This window comes from Acomys minous, assembly GCF_964271855.1.
Source record: "Acomys minous genome assembly, chromosome: 7".
Lineage (NCBI taxonomy): Eukaryota > Metazoa > Chordata > Mammalia > Rodentia > Muridae > Acomys > Acomys minous.
Window position 1 is genome coordinate 73,969,228 of NC_140488.1, and position 17,499 is coordinate 73,986,726.

A 17,499-nucleotide genomic window follows, 5' to 3' on the forward strand; every position below is an offset into this window, starting at 1 on the left:
CAGCACCCTTGAGTCCACCTCTGGAGGGGCACAGTGGACAAAGAAGAGTACATTGAAAAGTAGGAGGACAACAGACTCCAAGCTGTCCTTGCAGGGAGAGGAGCTCAGTCAGGGCTGGGGCCCGGAGGTGGGGGGTAGGGCATTACACAGCAAGAAACAGCTTCATCTGGATTACTCTGAGCAGGCGGCAGCCGAGGTGGAGCCCTGAGAGGTGTAGGTGTACACGTGTGGGGCGGGGCTGGGGGCTGGGAGAGCCTGAGGTTTGAATAACAAAGGAGACTCCTGAAGGGTAAGCTGTGCATGGCTCCAGGGAGAAAGCACCGTGCTAGCAATAAACTTCAGTAGCTGGCGCTCCAGCCACCCTCCAGAGGCTACACAGAGTTGCTGGCGAAGAAACCAGCTCCTGCCTGCTCAGGGAGCTCAGACTTATGCAATTCAGCCTTGCACTGGAGCAAGGGATCTGGGAATTCACCCGCATCTCCCTCAGGCTTTCTCCCCGCCCCCCTGCAGCCCCTGCAAGTCACGCCAAGGGTCAGGGGCCCTGTGAGCCAGGGAGGCCCTGGCTAGAGAAGCCCGGGGGCGGAGGGGGGGGTACGGGGGGGGGGAAGGAGGGAAGGAAAGAGAGTACCTGTTGCTGAATGCATCCTGCTGCTTTGGCTCTTACTCCTCGGTTGCTTGTAGTGAGAGTTGCCCATCATTCTGCTCTGGACTGGCAGCCACCGCGGCCAGCGCGCCGCGCCTCCTCCTCCTCCTCCCCCTCCTCCCCCTCCTCCTCCTCCCCTTCTCCTCCTCCTCTTCCTCCTCCTCGACCTGTGCTCCTCCCCAGGTGCTTACATCACCTCAGCTTTGCTTTTTACACACATGGCTCTTCCAAATCCCACTTGTGCCCTTGGCACAGTATTGTCCAGATCTGAACCTCTCACTTGGACTAGAGCCTGCTAGGGCTCTCTCTCTCTCTCTCTCTCTCTCTCTCTCTCTCTCTCTCTCTCTCTCTCTCTCTCTCTCTCTCTCTCCTCCCTCCCTCCCTCCCTCTCCCCTCCCTCGCTCCCTTCCTCCCTCTCTATCCCCTCCCCCTTGCTCAGCGCTCCTGTCAGGTCTAGCAGCCCAGGTTCCAAAAAAGAACCCTAGCAAACCCTGTGTACAACCCCCACCTCATCTGAGGCGGCACATGGGGCCAGCCCCCGCAACCCCCGGGACCCGACTCGTTTGCCCTTACTGTCCCTGGCTGCCTCTGCTCTCAGAGCTGTCATTCCTGCTGCCGTTTGCTCTCTGGATCTGCAGAAGCTTGCAGGAGCGAGGGGCCAATAACAGAGCCTCATCCATGAGTGTGACAGGGACCAGTGAAGGAATGTGCTACCCAGGAATTCTAAGTGACACAGCTCCCTGTTCCACTGGGGGACGGATCCAGTTCTGTGACAGCTGCCAGTGGGTTCTGGGCTCCAGTCCTAACCTGAAGAAATTTAGGCAGAGCACGAGGCTTCCAGGCTGCAGGCTTGGCGTTAGCACGTCCAGATGCCTCTGGAATGCCCAATGCGGCCACCAGGCGTACCTGCTTCCTTGTCAGACACACCTGAAGCCTCACTCCACTTTCCCCTCCCTTGCCTGTTTTGCCTTCCCATGGGAGGGCAGAGCCAGCAGCCTAGAGATTCACAGACTGGAACTGGGACCCCCGGCAGCCAATGAGAAGGCTCTTTTCGTGTCCCACAGAAAATCCATGCGCGCTCCGCATGCGCGCGCTCTCTCCTCTCCCTCTCTCTCACATACATGCAGCAGCCTGTCGCGAGTGCTGCAGCCCTGTGGGATAAGTGACAAGGGGCAGGTGGTGCTGGCTCAGCAGCCTGTTCCAGTCTCAACAGCCTGGCAGGAAGGTAGGGCCATCGGTCCTGGAATCAAGTCTGCTGGAGACAGACAGCCCTGAGCGGCTTCCCTTAGGCCAGTAGTGAGACTGTTCAGTGCTGATGTCATCAGACACAGGGACAGGGGGCCTGTCTGTGTCTGTCATAATCACAGCCACAGAGCATTGTGGGTGTGGGTCAGAGCTCTCTGATTTGGGGACAAGAGGTCTAAAATGAGATCCATTCACACATCCATCCACACACACCCTCATCCACTGGTCATTTAGACACTCTGCCAACAGTTCCCAGGGATCTGCTCTGCCCAAGCCCTGTGCTAGTTTAGTGGTAGGAGCAAGGGACATAAGTCACCTTGTAGGAGGGGTGACTGTCACATCCAAAGGTGATGACAATACAGAGAAGAATTAAAAGTGTTGAAGGCGAATTAAAAAAAAACCTGCTTCTGTCTGGAGGGCTGGAGGGGAGTACTTCCCAGTGGACTGGGTCATTGCAGAATGACGAGTTGGCTAGACAAAAAAAGGAAAGAGCACACTGGTAACTTCAGGGACTGCAAGCTCCAGGGACCCAGCTGTCCAGGGTCTCTTCCATTTTCAACAAATCTACACACATCCCTCAGATTAGTGACCAGCTGTCCCAGCCTCATGAGGGAGAAATGGCAAGGAAGCTGCAAGATGGCAGGACCCCTACTTGGATTTTGCAGCTCACTGTGGAATGTGACAAGAAGTCCCCAATGGCACCAATGTGAAACCAAAATAAAGAATTGGGAAATAGCCCCAGAGCAAGCAGGAAGTACCCAGAGGGGAAGCATTTTGGGAAAATAGATATATGAATAGGATTTTTTTGGTAAATCATGGAGATTCATGAACCTGGTAAAAATCTTGAAGGTAATAAATGAATAACTGAAGTTTGAGGAACGTTCGCTTCTTCATCTTTTCTCTCTTTATGCTAGGTCCTAAGTCTGAGACTTGGAAGGTTCAATATTGTAAAAATGGATGAAAATAAAGGTCAGAGAAACCTAGAAAGATACTGGTGGTACTGTGAGGTGATTCCAGAGTGTGGGACATTTGGAAAGTTGAAAGAGAATAAAATTCAATTGAGCTGTACACATGGGACACTAGCTTCTGTCCCCGGCGAGATGAGGGAGCGTGAGCAAGAAAAGGTGGAGTTTCCAAGTGTGGAGAAAGAAGATGGCAAGAGAGGATGAGGAACGAATGAACTGGACAGATCTGTGCACACATTGTCTTGGCCAAGACGTTGACTATGGGGCTGGAGAGATGGCTCAGCGGTTAAGAGCACTTGCTGCTCTTGCAGAGGACCCAGGTTCAGTTCCCAGCACCCACATGATAGTTCACAACCATCTGTAACTCCAGCTCTGGGGGATCTGATGTGCTCTTCTGACCTCCTTGAGTGCCAAACACATGTAGCGCAATGCATCCATTCAGGCGAAACATACATAAATAAAATGAACAAATGTAAACAAATGTAAGTTGAATATGATTAAGGCTACAGAAGCCCCCCTCAGATCTGTATTTCCAGCTCTTCAAAGCACAGTTCAAGGTCATCGTTACAGACTTTCCTCACAACAGCCCCGTCAAACAGGTGGAGTCCAGTTCAGTCTATAGATATGCAAGCGAGGGGAGGCAGCTTGCTCAAGATCTCTCTAGAACCATCCTGGTTGGAAAGAAGATATTTAAAAGAGACACATGGGCCCATCCCCTTGGCTATCAGATTAGCGAAATAATAACCCCAAGAGATGGAAATGCTGGTGCCAGCCAGAGGAGGAACTTGCCTCCCAGGGGAAAAATTCACACACTTTTCACAACTAACCAGACTACCTTGCTGGATAGACAGAGAGTGGACCATTATAAGTCAGTGATGGGTGGGGTCACACTCTGACCAGGACTGACTAGTTATTGTGTTGGTTGGTTTGTCTACTTCGCACAAACTAGAGACCCCTGGAAAGAGGAACATCACTTGGGGAAGCACCTCCGTCAGATTTGTCTGTGGAGGCATTTTCTTGATTGATGTTGGTGAGTTCAATTGACTAGGGAAAGTGACACCCCTGGACAGGTGGCCCTGGGTTGGATAATAAAGCAGGCTGAGCAAACCCTGGGGAACAAGCCGGTAAGCAGCATTCCTTTGTGGTTCCTGCCTCTGTTCCTGTTTCAGCTCCATCCCTGACTTCTCAGTGATGGACTGTGACCTGGGATGTGTTAACCAAATAAATCCCTTCCTCCCCCAGGGTGGATCTGTTCAGTGTTTTATCACAGCAATAAAAATCTAATTAGGACAGTTATACATACCTCTTGCCCTCTATTTAAACCTAAAACTTATGTTAGAACCCTGAAGATGGATTTGAATACAGTAGACCCCTTTATTTGTTCCTCTTCCCTGTGAGGTCATACTGAAATTGTTTTTATTTTTCTTTCTTTCTTTTTTTTTCTTTCGGTTTTTTTTGAGACAGGATTTCTCCGTGTAGGCTTGGCTGTCCTGGACTCACTCTGTAGCCCAGGCTGGCCTCGAACTCACAGCATCTTCCCCTATTTTTTTTTAACCAGTAATTCATAATCTCTCTTCTCTCCTCTCTTCTCCTCTTTTCTCTTCCTTCTCTTCTGCACCTCTCCTCTCTGAGACTAAGTCTCACTATGTAGCCCTGACTAGCCTGGGAGTCAGTGAACCCTAGGCTGGCCAGGAACTAACAGAATCTCTCCTACCTCTGCTTCCAGAGTGTTGGGATTAAAGGTGTGTGCCACCATGCTGGGTCCTATTGCTTGTCTTTTTAATTGGCCTATTGAGGACCAGCAGCTGAGCCTAGCTTATTATGGCTGCCAGAACCCAGGCTTTGACTGTAAAATCTCTAGAAACACCTAGTCGTTTCTTATTCCTTTAGGTTTCTACATTAACTAACTTTGCTACCAGTTTAGAAAACAACAACAGAGCTCTGCAGAGGTAGGACCCCCTCCTCTATCTCTGCATTCCGCATCATTCCTCTTAAGTCTCATTTCATATGGAGTGCCTACACCACATGATCATCTGCTTTCTGTAAACTCTATTGCATCCCTGGCCCTCTTCACTCAACCCCAGCCCTGGCTCTTCTCATTGGTGTACTGGGAAGGCAATAACAAACACCTGACTTGTAAGCTACAGTGGTCTCCCCTTATCTAATCTTGTTTTCTGAAGCTTCCATTGCCCACGGTTAACCAAAGCCCAAAACCATGAACTGGAAAATTCCAGAAATCAACAATTAGTTGTTGTTTAGACTGTGCCTCGTTCTGAGTTAGCATGATGGAAGCTCACCTCATAGTACTCTGAGCCACTGGGGACTTAAATTAATCTTTTGTCCACACACTGTATCTTCTACCTACTTCCTTGGCCACTTAGCCATCTTGGTTCAAGTAAACCTAAGTTTACTTAATAATGGCCCCAAATACCAAGAAGAGGGATGGTCACTTAGGTCCACCCACATCCACCCTTTGGCTCCTTTCTCTGTCCTTATACTTTCCATCAAAAGAATTTGGGTGAGATGCACAAAATGTAATATGGTAGGCAGATCCAGTTTGTAACACTGAGAGGGCAGTGACCACGGGGAGTTTTGTAAACACCCTCTCAAGTAGTAGGAGTGACAACAGTAAGAGAGACTATCCTGCTGAATTACATTTTAGGCAGGCACTATATTATTTCTAAAGCTGTCTCTGGAACAGCTTTCCTAAGGGGTGCTTTCCTGTCTAGATGATTGACAGACCCGTCTGGACTCTTCCAAGAGGGTACAATAATATACCTCTGCTCTTTATCAAAAAACCTCCTACACACAATAATTTTATGAGCTTCAGGCATCCTGGAACCAAGTTTAGACAGTTTCAATTGATGGTCTTCTGGTTAGTTCAGGATGGCATTCCTCATCCCAGGCCAGAGATAAGAATCAGGTGCCAGCTGGGTGCACACCTTTCATCCCAGCACTCGGGAGGCATAGCTAAGAGGATCTCTGTGAGTTCAAGGCCAGCTTGGTCTACAGACTGAGTTCCAGGACAGCCAGGGCTAAAACAGAGAAACCCTGCCTTGGGGGGAAAATGTCAGGTCTCATTTAGATGATCAGACCTGCAGTTGGAGAACTTAATTTTACAAGCTGTTGATATGAGAAAGCAGTCCAGCCCCAATTCCTCTAATCCTGCTAATATCCAACTAGCTACCTAACAATTTGGCTATGCCAAAGAAAATCCACCAAGAGCTTCCGTGAAGTGAAAGTTCTCAAGTTAATGAGGGAAAGAGGAGCTGTGTGCCAAGGTTGCTAAGACTATGGTAAGAACAAATCTATCTGCAAAACTGTGAAGAAAGGAGAAATGCACGCAAAAGGGATGAAATTTGTGGGTGGAAGACATGAACAGAAGATGTGTTCCAACTGTTGCTGGCATCATGTGCCATCAGAACCATATAAGAAAACTCCAGCAAGGGAGCTAGGAAGAGAACGATGCCAAGCCATGGATCCCTGGTAAGGGCTGGATACACAGGCTCAAGAATAGGTTTGGGGTGGATGAAAACTATAAAAGTTTTAGGACAGTTTTGTGCCACAGAAGAAGCTGCTGTCACATTTCAAGCAGTGTTGAAGAAGTTGATTCAGGAGAAAGGACGCCAACCGAAGCAAGTGTGTTTTGAGGTGCTTGGGATCCAGCCTAGGTAGGACCCTGTGAATGGTAATGCAAGTGCTCACACATTGTGCTACCAGCCGAGCCTTCAATAGACCCCCTTCTGAACAAACAAACCCAATAGAATCTACATTTGGTAAAAAAAAAAAATGTAACACAACTATTGGAGCCTGGAAACTGAAGAGAGCAACTTCTAACCTCAAACTCTTTCTAAAATGCCTTAAAAAAAAAACCCTTCGCCTATGAAATATCCCAGCTACTGTCATCATCTCCTGACACCCAACCATTCCCATTGCCATAGTTTAATTCTCCTGATAATTGCATGTGGGTCTCACTCTTAACAGTTGTCTTCCTGCCTCGGTCTCCAAGTGCTGGGATTACAGGAGTGAATCAACGCACCCAGCCCTTCTGGCATATTGTCAGGTCATAAGCAATCTGATGCTGTCATAGCATCTCCATCGTTCATATCCACTGCATCTCATCACATGGACTTTGTATTATCTCACATGATCAGAACAAAGGTAAACATGACACAACAGGGTGTGTCGAGATACAGAGAGCCTGCAGTCCCATAACTTTATTATAGTTACTGTCTGTTTTATGACTGGTTATAGTTGTTTGTCTCGTACTGTGCCCAATTTATAAATTAAACTGTATCATAGACATGTAGGTAGGTAGTTAAGAGGAAAAAACTCTAGTCTATTTTCATGGTCCAGTCCTATCAGTAGTTTCTAGACCCTGGAACTCATTCACTGCGCATACAGAGGGGGAAACCATTGTACATGAAGACTTCTATGGCATGACATCAGGCACATAAGAAGTGCGTGCTAAGATGTGCTTCCCATCTATCTGCTTCATAAGACTGTAAGACTGAGCCGGGCGGTGGTGGCGCACGCCTTTAATCCCAGCACTTGGGAGGCAGAGGCAGGCGGATCTCTGTGAGTTCGAGGCCAGCCTGGTCTACAAAGCGAATCCAGGACAGTCAAGGCTACACAGAGAAACCCTGTCTCCAAACAAACGAACAAACAAAAACAAAAACAACAAAACAAAACAAAACAAAAAAGACTGTAAGACTAACGGCCAAGCCCTACAGGCGGTTCCTCAAACTCTAACGCAAATGCCACTACGCTCCCCAAAGCCTTGTTCCTTACTCACATTCTCTGTCTGAACACTTTCATTTTTTGATTATCTTATTCTAAAATGTATTCTTTTTAGTTTACATATTCACTTTACATATAGATTATAGCCCCCTCCCTCCTTTCCACCTGGTCCCGCCGTCCCACCCTCCTTCCCTTATCCTCAGAAAAAGGAGCACCCCACCCGCAACCCACCCCAGCACATCAAGTTGCATCAAGACTGAGCTCATCCTCATCCACTGAGGCCAGGCAAGGCAGCCTAGTTAGGGTGAAGTGATTAAAAAGCAGGCAACAGAGTCCATGTCATAGACAGCACCCACTCAACTTACGAGGGAACTTGCATGAAGATCAAACTGTACATTGGTGACATATGTGTAGGGGGCCTAGGTCCAGAGCATGCATGCTTTTTGGTTGGTGCTTCAATCTCTGTAAGCCCCCATGGGTCTAGGTTAGTTGGCTCTGTTGGTCTTTTTGAAGGCTTCTTGTCCCCTCTGGATCCTTCTATCCTTCCCCACAACTCTTCCACAGCACTCCCGAGCTCTGCCTAATGCTTGGCTGTGAGTCTCAGCATCTTTTAAGCACTAGCTGTGTTAGAACTGTTCCACAACTCCAAGAGGTCTTTCTATGTGGTAGCCCTATGTGATAGCTTTCCTCAGGGGCTGGGCAGCAGTGGCTTGAGGCTGTGTCTTGGGATTGGCCTGACATAGAGTATGCCTCAATGTGCTTCTGCCAGTGAAAAGAGACCACCCTGCCAGTAGCTAGTGAAGCATTAGCAGAACCATGGAAGCAGCCAGCCTGCTCTGCAGACCTCCCCTGAGCCTCCTTCCTGATGGCTCATCTGAAGGCGTCACACACTGCTCCTCCTGCCCCACATACTCAAGTCTTCTCACTCCTCCTTCGTTATCAAAAAGGACATCTGAGCTGCACAGGCTGGGAGTAGCTCTTCTGACTGGTCCCCTAGTCTGAGGTGGCTGTCTGTGGAGAGGGGCTAGGAAAGTCTGCTCCCTTGATCAATGTGCAACATGGAGGGAGGGAGGGAGGGAGGGAGGGAGGGAGAGAGAGAGAGAGAGAGAGAGAGAGAGAGAGAAACAGAGAGAGAGAGAGAGAGAGAGAGAGAGACAGAGAGACAGAGAGAGAGACAGAGAGACAGAGACAGAGACAGAGACAGAGACTGACTGACTATTGTGGTGTCACCATATAGAGTTTGAGGAGTTTTTTGGCATAAGCGCAATCTGAATCAAACCAGGAGCAGCAGCCAGGCGTGGTGGCATATGCCTTTAATCCCAGCACTCGGGAGGCAGAGGCAGGCTGATTGATGTGAGTTCGAGGCCAGCCTGGTCTACAAAGTGAGTCCAGGACAGCCAGGGCTGTTACACAGAGAAGCCCTGACTCGAAAACAAAACAAAACAAAACAACCCCCCAAAACCACCCCAACACAAAACAAAACCAATAAATAAACAAACAAACAAACAAACCAGGAGCAGCCAAGTCTGGAGAGGAGGGGGTTAGAGGGAGAAGCAGGCCCCACTCTCCAGCCTTACCATGCTTGATACTTCGGATAAATCAGCAGAGGAGAGACAGAAATCTGGGGCTTGAAAGCACCACTGGGGGCCATGTCTCCAAAGTGAATGAGATGTTTGCTTGCCATCTCATCAGCTGAGTCCTTTGTCTTCAAAGATGGTTTGTTTGTTTGTTTTTTAAAGGAAAGGTAGAGAAGTGGCCAGGAGTCAGTGCTATCTCCAGACTGCCATCTGGGGCCCCAAAGCTGGGACAAGAGCCAGCCTGTCATTTTAGTCATGTTCTCATTCCTGCAATGCCCTGGTTCTTTGGGCCCAATTAGAAGATGGAGAACTAGACTAGGGTAAAGAGATTGAGCCAGAAGGTTACATGCTTGTGTCTTGGACCCATGAAAGCCAACTCTATGGCCAGGTGTTTGTTTGTTTGTTTGTTTGTTGCCCCATCTGCCATGACCTGCATATATTTCTTTTTGGTGTGGGGCCCTTTCAGACTGATGTTTCACTGGAGGGCCTGAATTCTGAGGCTTAGCTGGACTGTGACCCAAGCTTATTCAGCCCTGGTCTGGGGGATTTTGTCCCAGTGGGCTACAGTCACAACCCCTAAACCTGAAGCAGGGTACTTTCTTTCAGCCCTGATGAAGTTTCCCCCGTTTTTAGTCCCTGCAGAGGATTGCTTTCCCTTCCATTTGCAACTGCACTCGTGAAAAGCCAGCCGTAATGTGAGGGTGTCTTCTCAGAGACTTGCTACCGGAATGAAAGCCACCCCTTCATAGCCAGAGTTCAGGTCCAGCATAGATGCTGCCCCATCAGATTCAAAGCCTTTTAAAAAACTTTTCTACTAGATACAGACTTCTCTTTACACTAATTTCCCCCTGTGCAATGTCCCACAAAATATAACATACACTTTGCAAGTGGTATGAGCTGATAGTACAGAGGAGGGTTTTAGAAGTACATGAGTGATCGCTGTAAATTTAGTAGCTCTATATGTATGCTAGTATATAATAGAGTAATAGCAAAAAGAAAAATTGAGTGTGTCAAAAAGCCTAATTTGTTGGATATTTGAGGCAAAATTAAATTAGCTGGTTTAAGGAAAAATAATGTGTATCTGTAAATTGGATTAAACTACTCACAGAGGGATTGGATGGATGATCTGCGATACGCCTAAAGGTAGGAGGGCTCTGCAGTCCTGGTCCTGCTCAACTTCTTAAGCTAGGGAACTGAGAGTGAGTACAGGATGTGTACTTCGTGATCATCAGTCAATATGTGCACTCTTTGGTGTTTATGTTAATTATGCACAAAACAAATTCTAGGGCTGGTGAGATGGCTCAGCAAGTAAAGGTGCTTGCTACTCAAGCTTGGTATATTAGTTACTTTTCTAGTGCTATGATGAAAACACCATGGCCAAGGTACCTTATAGAAGGAAGGGCTTATTTGGGCTTACAGTACCAGAGGGATAAGAGGTTACCACCACGCCAAATATGGCAGTTTTCATATTTAATCTCAGAAATCAGGAGGCAGAGCCAGGCTGAGCTCTATGAGGTCAAGGCTAGCCTGATGTGTACAGTGAGTTCCAGGACAGCCAGAGAGCTACATGGTGAGACCCTGTCTCAAAAAAAAAAAAAAAAAAAAAAAAAAAAAAAAAAAGGAAGGCGTATGGTGTCTGGAACAGAAGCTGAGAGCTCACATCTTGAACTCCAAGCAAAGAGCAAAGTAGGAGTGCAGCATGGCTTTAAAACCTCAAAGCCCACCACCAAGGACATACTTCCTCCAGCAAGACCACACCTCCTAAACCTCAAACAATGCCACAAACTGGGGAACAAGTATTAAAAATTCTGGGCCTATGGGGGACTTTCTCAGTCAAACTATCTGGAAAGAGGTGAACTTCAGCCCTAGAAGCACACAAGGGTAGAAGGAGTGCACTAACTCCGGAAAAAAAAAGTGTCCTCTAACTGCCACATGCATGCCTTTTCCATCACTCTCTCCCCACTCTCTCTCTTTAAAAAATTGAGGCACATTTTTTTTTGAAAAAGTGCCTGGCATCTAGCAGCATTTATTCAATAAAAGTTGAATATTTTGTAATTGAGGCCAAAGCAACTAGAAGGGTAGACACATCATTAATAGGAAGAGTGGGCAGAAATATAGAGCGTGGTTTGGTAAAGGCAGGAGGCTGTGGAATTGTTATTTGGAATATTTTGAGTTTTGGCTCCTGTCCCAGTAAGAGAGCCAGAGAGTTTTGGAGAGCGGGTGCTATAAGTAGCAGACCAAGGAGGAGGAGCCAAGGAAGGCCAGGGTCATAAAAGAGCATTCATCTCGGTGCCTAAGCAGAGACACGAGCACAAAACAGAGTGATAACTGGATGCTCCATGACCTTGAGCCAGCCCTGGCCTCTTTGAGCCTCATTTAGTTTCTATCTTGGCAGTGAAACAATGGGCCTCTTGCTCCCTGCTCAGACAGTTGGGGGGAGGCTGGGTACTGGGTTCTGATGGTGATCTACAAGTACAGCACTGACCCCATTCAAGGTGCCATTCTGCCTACAGAGGACACGCCAACAGGAGAAATGCCAGCCTGTGTTAAGGGAGCCCTTGGGCCTCAGTCTTTACCTTACATACTTGCCCGTGGGGGATGGAAAAAGACCAAGCTCTAGAGTCACAGGTTCTCTAGAGTCTTACAAAAGAAACTCTCCTAGAAAGGGGCAGGCAGAGAGCTCGCTGGAGGATAGGACAGGCAGGGCCATTTGTGAAGAAGGTCAACATATGTGCTGGGAATTGTGGGCATATATACCTGCTGCCATCTCCACCCCCTTTCCCATCTCAATCCCAAGGAAGTCAACCCCTAATACTCTGATCTAGAAGTCTGTGCTGGCCCAGCTCAGTGTATCACGCTGCCAACAGTCTGCTTATTTATTTCCTACCATCCGTGGTCTCCAAGTATTTTTAAGCCTGTGCTCCAAGATATGTTATATTTATATATAAACTATATACATGTAATTGTGCTAATTGGTTTTTAAAATGATAAAACAGATAAATATGGAAATGAAAATTTGCTAAAATGAGTGCTAATAGAAATTCTAATATTTATTCCCACACTCTAATAGATGAATGCATTCTCAGCTTTGGAAGCCACAGGTCTATCAAAAGAGCCCTGTGCCATACAGCCAGATGATGACAGTGGCAAAAAGAAAAGGTAAGTGTGCCAGATGTGGTGGCGCATGCCTTTAACCCCAGCATACAGCGGGCAGAGGCAGGCAGATCTCTGTGAGTTACAGACCAGTCAGGGCTACATAGTGAGACGTAGTCTCAAATAGACTTAAAATGAAGAAAGACAGAAAAAAAAAAGATGGATATCCTTTGTTCTCTATTGCATTTCAGGCTTTGCTTCCAGTGCTTTAACTGCCTCATTCATTCATTCGTTCATTCATTCAATAGGTTGTATTGAAGCTATCTCATGTCAGATTGTGCATACTGGGGATACAGAGATAAAGAAGGCAGATGTACCAAATGTGCAAACCAGCAAGGAGTTGTGACATTGGATGATTGTGGAACCAGTATGGCTGGGTGGTGGGGGCAGGAGGGCTCCTCAAGCTACGAACTGAGCACTGGAATGAACCAGCAGAAGGAATAGAAAGTGCCAAGTCCCGAGGTGAGGACCTTAATGTCTTTGAGAAATGGCAAGGAGGCTAGTGTGTCAAAGTGGCAGAGACAAGGGGAGAAGGGTGGGTTTTATCTGAGATGCACAGAGGAGTCACTGGAGTTTGAATGCAGTGAAGTGACACGGGGTAAGTATTGCTGGGGAGGAAGTGAGAGTCAGTATCACTATATAGACTAGTTTGTCCTTGAACAGGGAATCTTCCTGTCTATGCTTCCCAGCGATTTTTTTTTCTTTTTCTCTTCTTCCTTTTTCCTGTACTACTGAGGGCTGGACCCAGGCTTCTGTGCCCGTTACGCACAAAAGTACTCTTCTATTGGACTATAGGCCCAGACTTCTTTATTCTGAGACAAGATTTCACTAAATTGTCCAGGTTGGCATATAAATTATCCAGTAGTCCATCTAGCCATGAACTAATAACCCTGAGTAGCTGTGCCATCAGGATCAGCTTGATATATACAGCACTCCTCACCATGTGCTAGGGATGGCCGGAGTCTCATACATGCTAGGTAAGCCCTTTACCACTGAGTCACATTCCCAGCCACAGGATGCTATTTAAAGGTTGGCATGGTCACCAAGTCTAGCTGAGCTGGGGGAGATCGCTATAGTTATGAGGAGGTCGGGAGGCTGATGCACCAGTATGTTGGACCAAGATGACAGCAAAGGAAACAGAAGCAGGCAAGCATAAGATACAGTTACACTTCAGAGCATCCCTTCCAAGGTGCCCATCTACAGCCTAGATTATCATCCTCACTGCATGTATGAAGAAACTGAGGCCCAGAGCGGTAATGTGTGTTCAACATCACATTTCTTGGACAAAATAGATTCAGGATTTGCTCAGCTGCCTGGCTTCCTTCCCAGTCCACTCAGAATTCAGAGACTATTTCCTGCCCTAGGGACTCATTCCCTAGGATACGACATAGTCTTCCTGCTTCAATCCTGAAAATCCCTGGGCATTCTGAACAAAGGAAAGGGGATTGAGGACTGTTTGACCCAGCAATCAGCCAAGGGGAGTCAGGCGATTAGAACAGTGCATTCCTCCTGTTTTCGTAAACATGTTGGGCTCTAACTAAGGGAAAAACCATTCTCTCCTCTGGAGGGGGAGAGTGGACAGGAGGAGGCTGGTGATGGTATATTTGGAACTAGAGAAAGAAAAAGCTGCCAACTTGTGCCTTCAAGGAAAGCCCAGGGGCGCAGGCCAAGACAGAGGAAGTGACTTGCCAACTCCCTCTTCACAGCCCCCACAGTTATTTGCGAGAAAAAGAAGGCGGAATTGTCCCTGCCAAAGACATGAAGTCCTTTACAGAGCACTTTGTTAGCAAAACCTAGCATCCCCGTCACTATGCAAAGTGTGCTGGAATGTTGCCATGGCAACAGGCAGCTGGGCCCCTGAATCAGCTCCAGGCCTGCCTTGGCAGAAAGGCCCAAGCCTGTAGGGGCATCTCTCTGGAGGCCAGGAGGGAGGGGCCTGGGTTGTATCTGTTGATGAGGAGCCCTGACTTTCCTTTTAGGTCACCAGGCTTTGGGGACTTGTGCCTTTGGGAAATATTTCTTAAGTTCTTCAGGTTAGAACCATCTGACCTGATGGCCATATTCTTTCCAGGCATGCCTGTCTGCCTACCTTCCTACATTCCTTCCTTCCTTCCTTCCCTCCTTCTGCTTTTACATAATGCCAGGCAAGTGTTCTATAAGTAAGACTATATCTCATTTTAATTTTTTATAATTTATTTTATTTGCATTGGTGTTTTGCCTGCATGTATGTCTGTGAGAGGGTGTCGGATTCTCTGGAACTGGAGTTACAGACAGTTGTGAGCTGCCATGTGGGTGCCAGGAACTGAACTCAGGACTTCTGGAAGAGCCGCCAGTGCTCTTAACCACTGAGCCATCTCTCCCGCCATTCATTTCATTTTTTTTGGAGATAAGGTTATGTATAGAGCAGGCTGGCCTCCAACTGTTTACGTACCTTGACTTTCTTTCTGTCTTTCTTTTCTTTTTTTTTTCAAGTGTGGGAGGGGGAGGAGACAGGGTCTCATGTAGCAAAGCAAGCCTTGAACTCACTATGGCGCCAAGTATGAATTTGAACTTTTGATCCTCCTACCTCCACCTTCTCAGTGCTGGAATCACAGGTATGCATCACCAAGTCCGGTGTATGTGGTACTAAGGTTCAAACCCAGGATTTTATACATGCTAGACAAACACTCTACCAGCTGGGCTATACCGCTTTGCTTTTTTTTTTTTTTTTAAAGATTTATTTATTATTATCATATATACCGTGCTCTGCTTACATGTCAGAAGAGGGCACCAGATCTCATGTGGTTGCTGGGAACTGAACTCAGGACCTCTGGAAGAGCAGCCAGTGCTCTTAACCACTGAGCCATCGTCTCTTTAGCCCCACACTTTGCTTTTTGAGTGACTGGAGAAGAAGAAGAAGAAGAAGAAGAAGAAGAAGAAGAAGAAGAAGAAGAAGAAGAAGAAGAAGAAGAAGAAGAAGAAGAAAAGAAATATCCCACTTCTGTGAAATAAAACTCCTTTATATTACAAATATAAAAAGAAAGCAAAGCCCAGAAAGGGAAAGTGACTTGACGAAGGTCATGTAGCCTTCATGGTGCCAGGGACAGAGCACAGTTCCTTGACTTGTGACAGAGCACGATGAGGTTCACTAAGCACAGTTCTTCCTGAGGCTCTGAGGAGGGAGGCGAGTGAATCCCTGGCAGACCCAGCCTGTGGCCGAGCCACACTAGACCCTTTCCCACTCCCCGTAGCTCACCTGTACCACAAGTCTGCAAGGGCACTATTACTAGCTCACATTTCACACAGGATAAGAAACTGGCTTAAGATTACATGAGATGGTGCTGAGGTTTTGTGTGTGTGTGTGTGTGTGTGTGTGTGTCTGTGGGGGCGGGGGAGTGTTTTTCCACTGACTTGTGACTTTACAGATTGCTTCCATACCTCACGACATAGGCTCAGCTTCTAAGAGCAAACATGGCTCTTTCCGTCTGTGGGAGGGATAGATACCACTGCAAGGATACGATATGCTGTCCCTGCTCTCTTGTTTATGACCAGAAAGTGTTGTGTTGCTGACTGCCAAGCTGCCACTCAGCAAAGACGAGGAAGCACTGAGGTGCCTGGGCCCTGGATTTCCATATCAAACATCCAGCATTGTGCTGGTTTCCAGTTGCTCCAACATGAGAGGAAAAAATGCACACAAAGCACGTACTGCAGATTGGACAAAGGAAGGCTCAGTAAATGGTATTTCCTTTCCAGATTATTCCCTTTAGGTACCCACTTCAATTCTGCAGGTACAAGCTGGGCACGGTGGTGCACGCCTTTAATCTCAGCACTTGGGAGGCAGAGGCAGACGGATCGCTGTGAGTTCGAGGCCAGCCTGGTCTACAAAACGAGTCCAGGATAGCCAAGGCTACACAGAGAGACCCTGTCTCAAAAAACCAATAAAACAAACCCCCCAAATATGCAGGTCCAGGGTCTCCAGCCCTCATTTGATACAATTTAGTTTCATTCCCTTGCCATATGTATTCACTGATTATCCCTTGCCAATGCCCAAAGTTGAGTTTCTATGTTTCTATCAATCAGAAGTGAAAGCATCAAGAAAGAACAAGTGCACCCCCGCCATGTAAGATGGCTCACTGGTTAAGAGTGCTTGCTGTGCAATTATGAAGACTAGAGTTCAGATCTCACCACCAGTACATCCTACAAAGGCCTGTAAATCCAGCTCTGAGGGATTCAGTGCCTCTCTCTTTTGGCTTCTGTGCAAGCACATACATGCACACCTGCCTGTATATGTGTGCATACACTCACCCCCCCCACCACACACCATTAAATCTTTAAGAAAAGTAAAGAGGTAATAGAGAGCCAAGCTTAGTGACTCATGCCTTTAATCCCAGCAGCTTCAAAACTGAGCCAGAATGATCACTGTAATTTCTAACAGGGCCAGCCTGGGCTGTATAGTGAGTTCCAAGCCAGCCTGGGCTACACAGTGTAACCCTGTCTCCAAACAAGAGAGAAGGAAAAAAAAAAGGAAAAGAAAAGGAAATAAAGGGAGGGGAGAGGATGGGAGGGGAGAGAAGGAGAAGGGAAAGAAAAAGAATGAGAAGAAGGAAAGGAAAGGAAAGCAAAGGAGAAGACCACTTCCCCTTGGTGGGGAGGCCAGGTGGCACTCAGAGGAAGGGTAAGAAGGCTACCAGGATGAGACCGGATAGGCTGTGATCATATGGTGGGGGAGGAGGTCCCCTTCTGTCATAGGCCTAGGGGAGGGGAATAGGGTGAAAGAGGGAGGGAGGGAGGGGGAACGGGAGGATACAAGTGAGGGGGTAACAATTGAGATGTAATCTGAATAAATTATTTTTTAAAATATCAAAAGAGAAAGAAAATATTATACTGAATAAAGTAACGCAGACACAGAAAAAGAAAAAGAAAAGAAAGATGAAGACAGGGTGATAGAGAATCGGTTCTTGGGGCTGGACATGTCACTTAGTGGTAGAGTGCTTGTCTAGCATGTGAGTGGCATCTAAGGATGGGGGACCCTTCAAAACGAAGAAAAAATGATGAAAAAAAACCCACATTTGTCAATAAAATTAATGTTGGAAAGGGAACTCCTAGGCCATAGTGTAAAATAGGATGAAGGTCCCTGGTGTGAAGGGGAGGAAGTAAGCAAGTCAGGTGGAAGATGAGGCAGGTGAAAGGAGACCAC

The 17,499-nt window shown here is 47.3% G+C and overlaps 1 protein-coding gene across 8 annotated transcripts in view; it reads right to left on the reverse strand.

Moving 5' to 3' along the window:
* Positions 1-17,499, reverse strand: part of NHSL2 (NHS like 2) — a gene marked incomplete at its 5' end in the record, with an annotated part of 256,434 nt that overhangs the window by 87,801 nt on the left and 151,134 nt on the right. For 4 of the 8 annotated variants that reach the window (XM_084789439.1, XM_084789449.1, XM_084789446.1 and 1 more), the window contains one exon: positions 629-738. The exons of the other annotated variants lie outside the window; for them this stretch is intronic. In XM_084789439.1, coding sequence (XP_084645565.1) covers positions 629-698 — 70 coding nt within the window. Of the gene's footprint in view, positions 1-628; positions 739-17,499 lie in introns of those variants that run through there. 8 annotated transcript variants of the gene reach the window in all.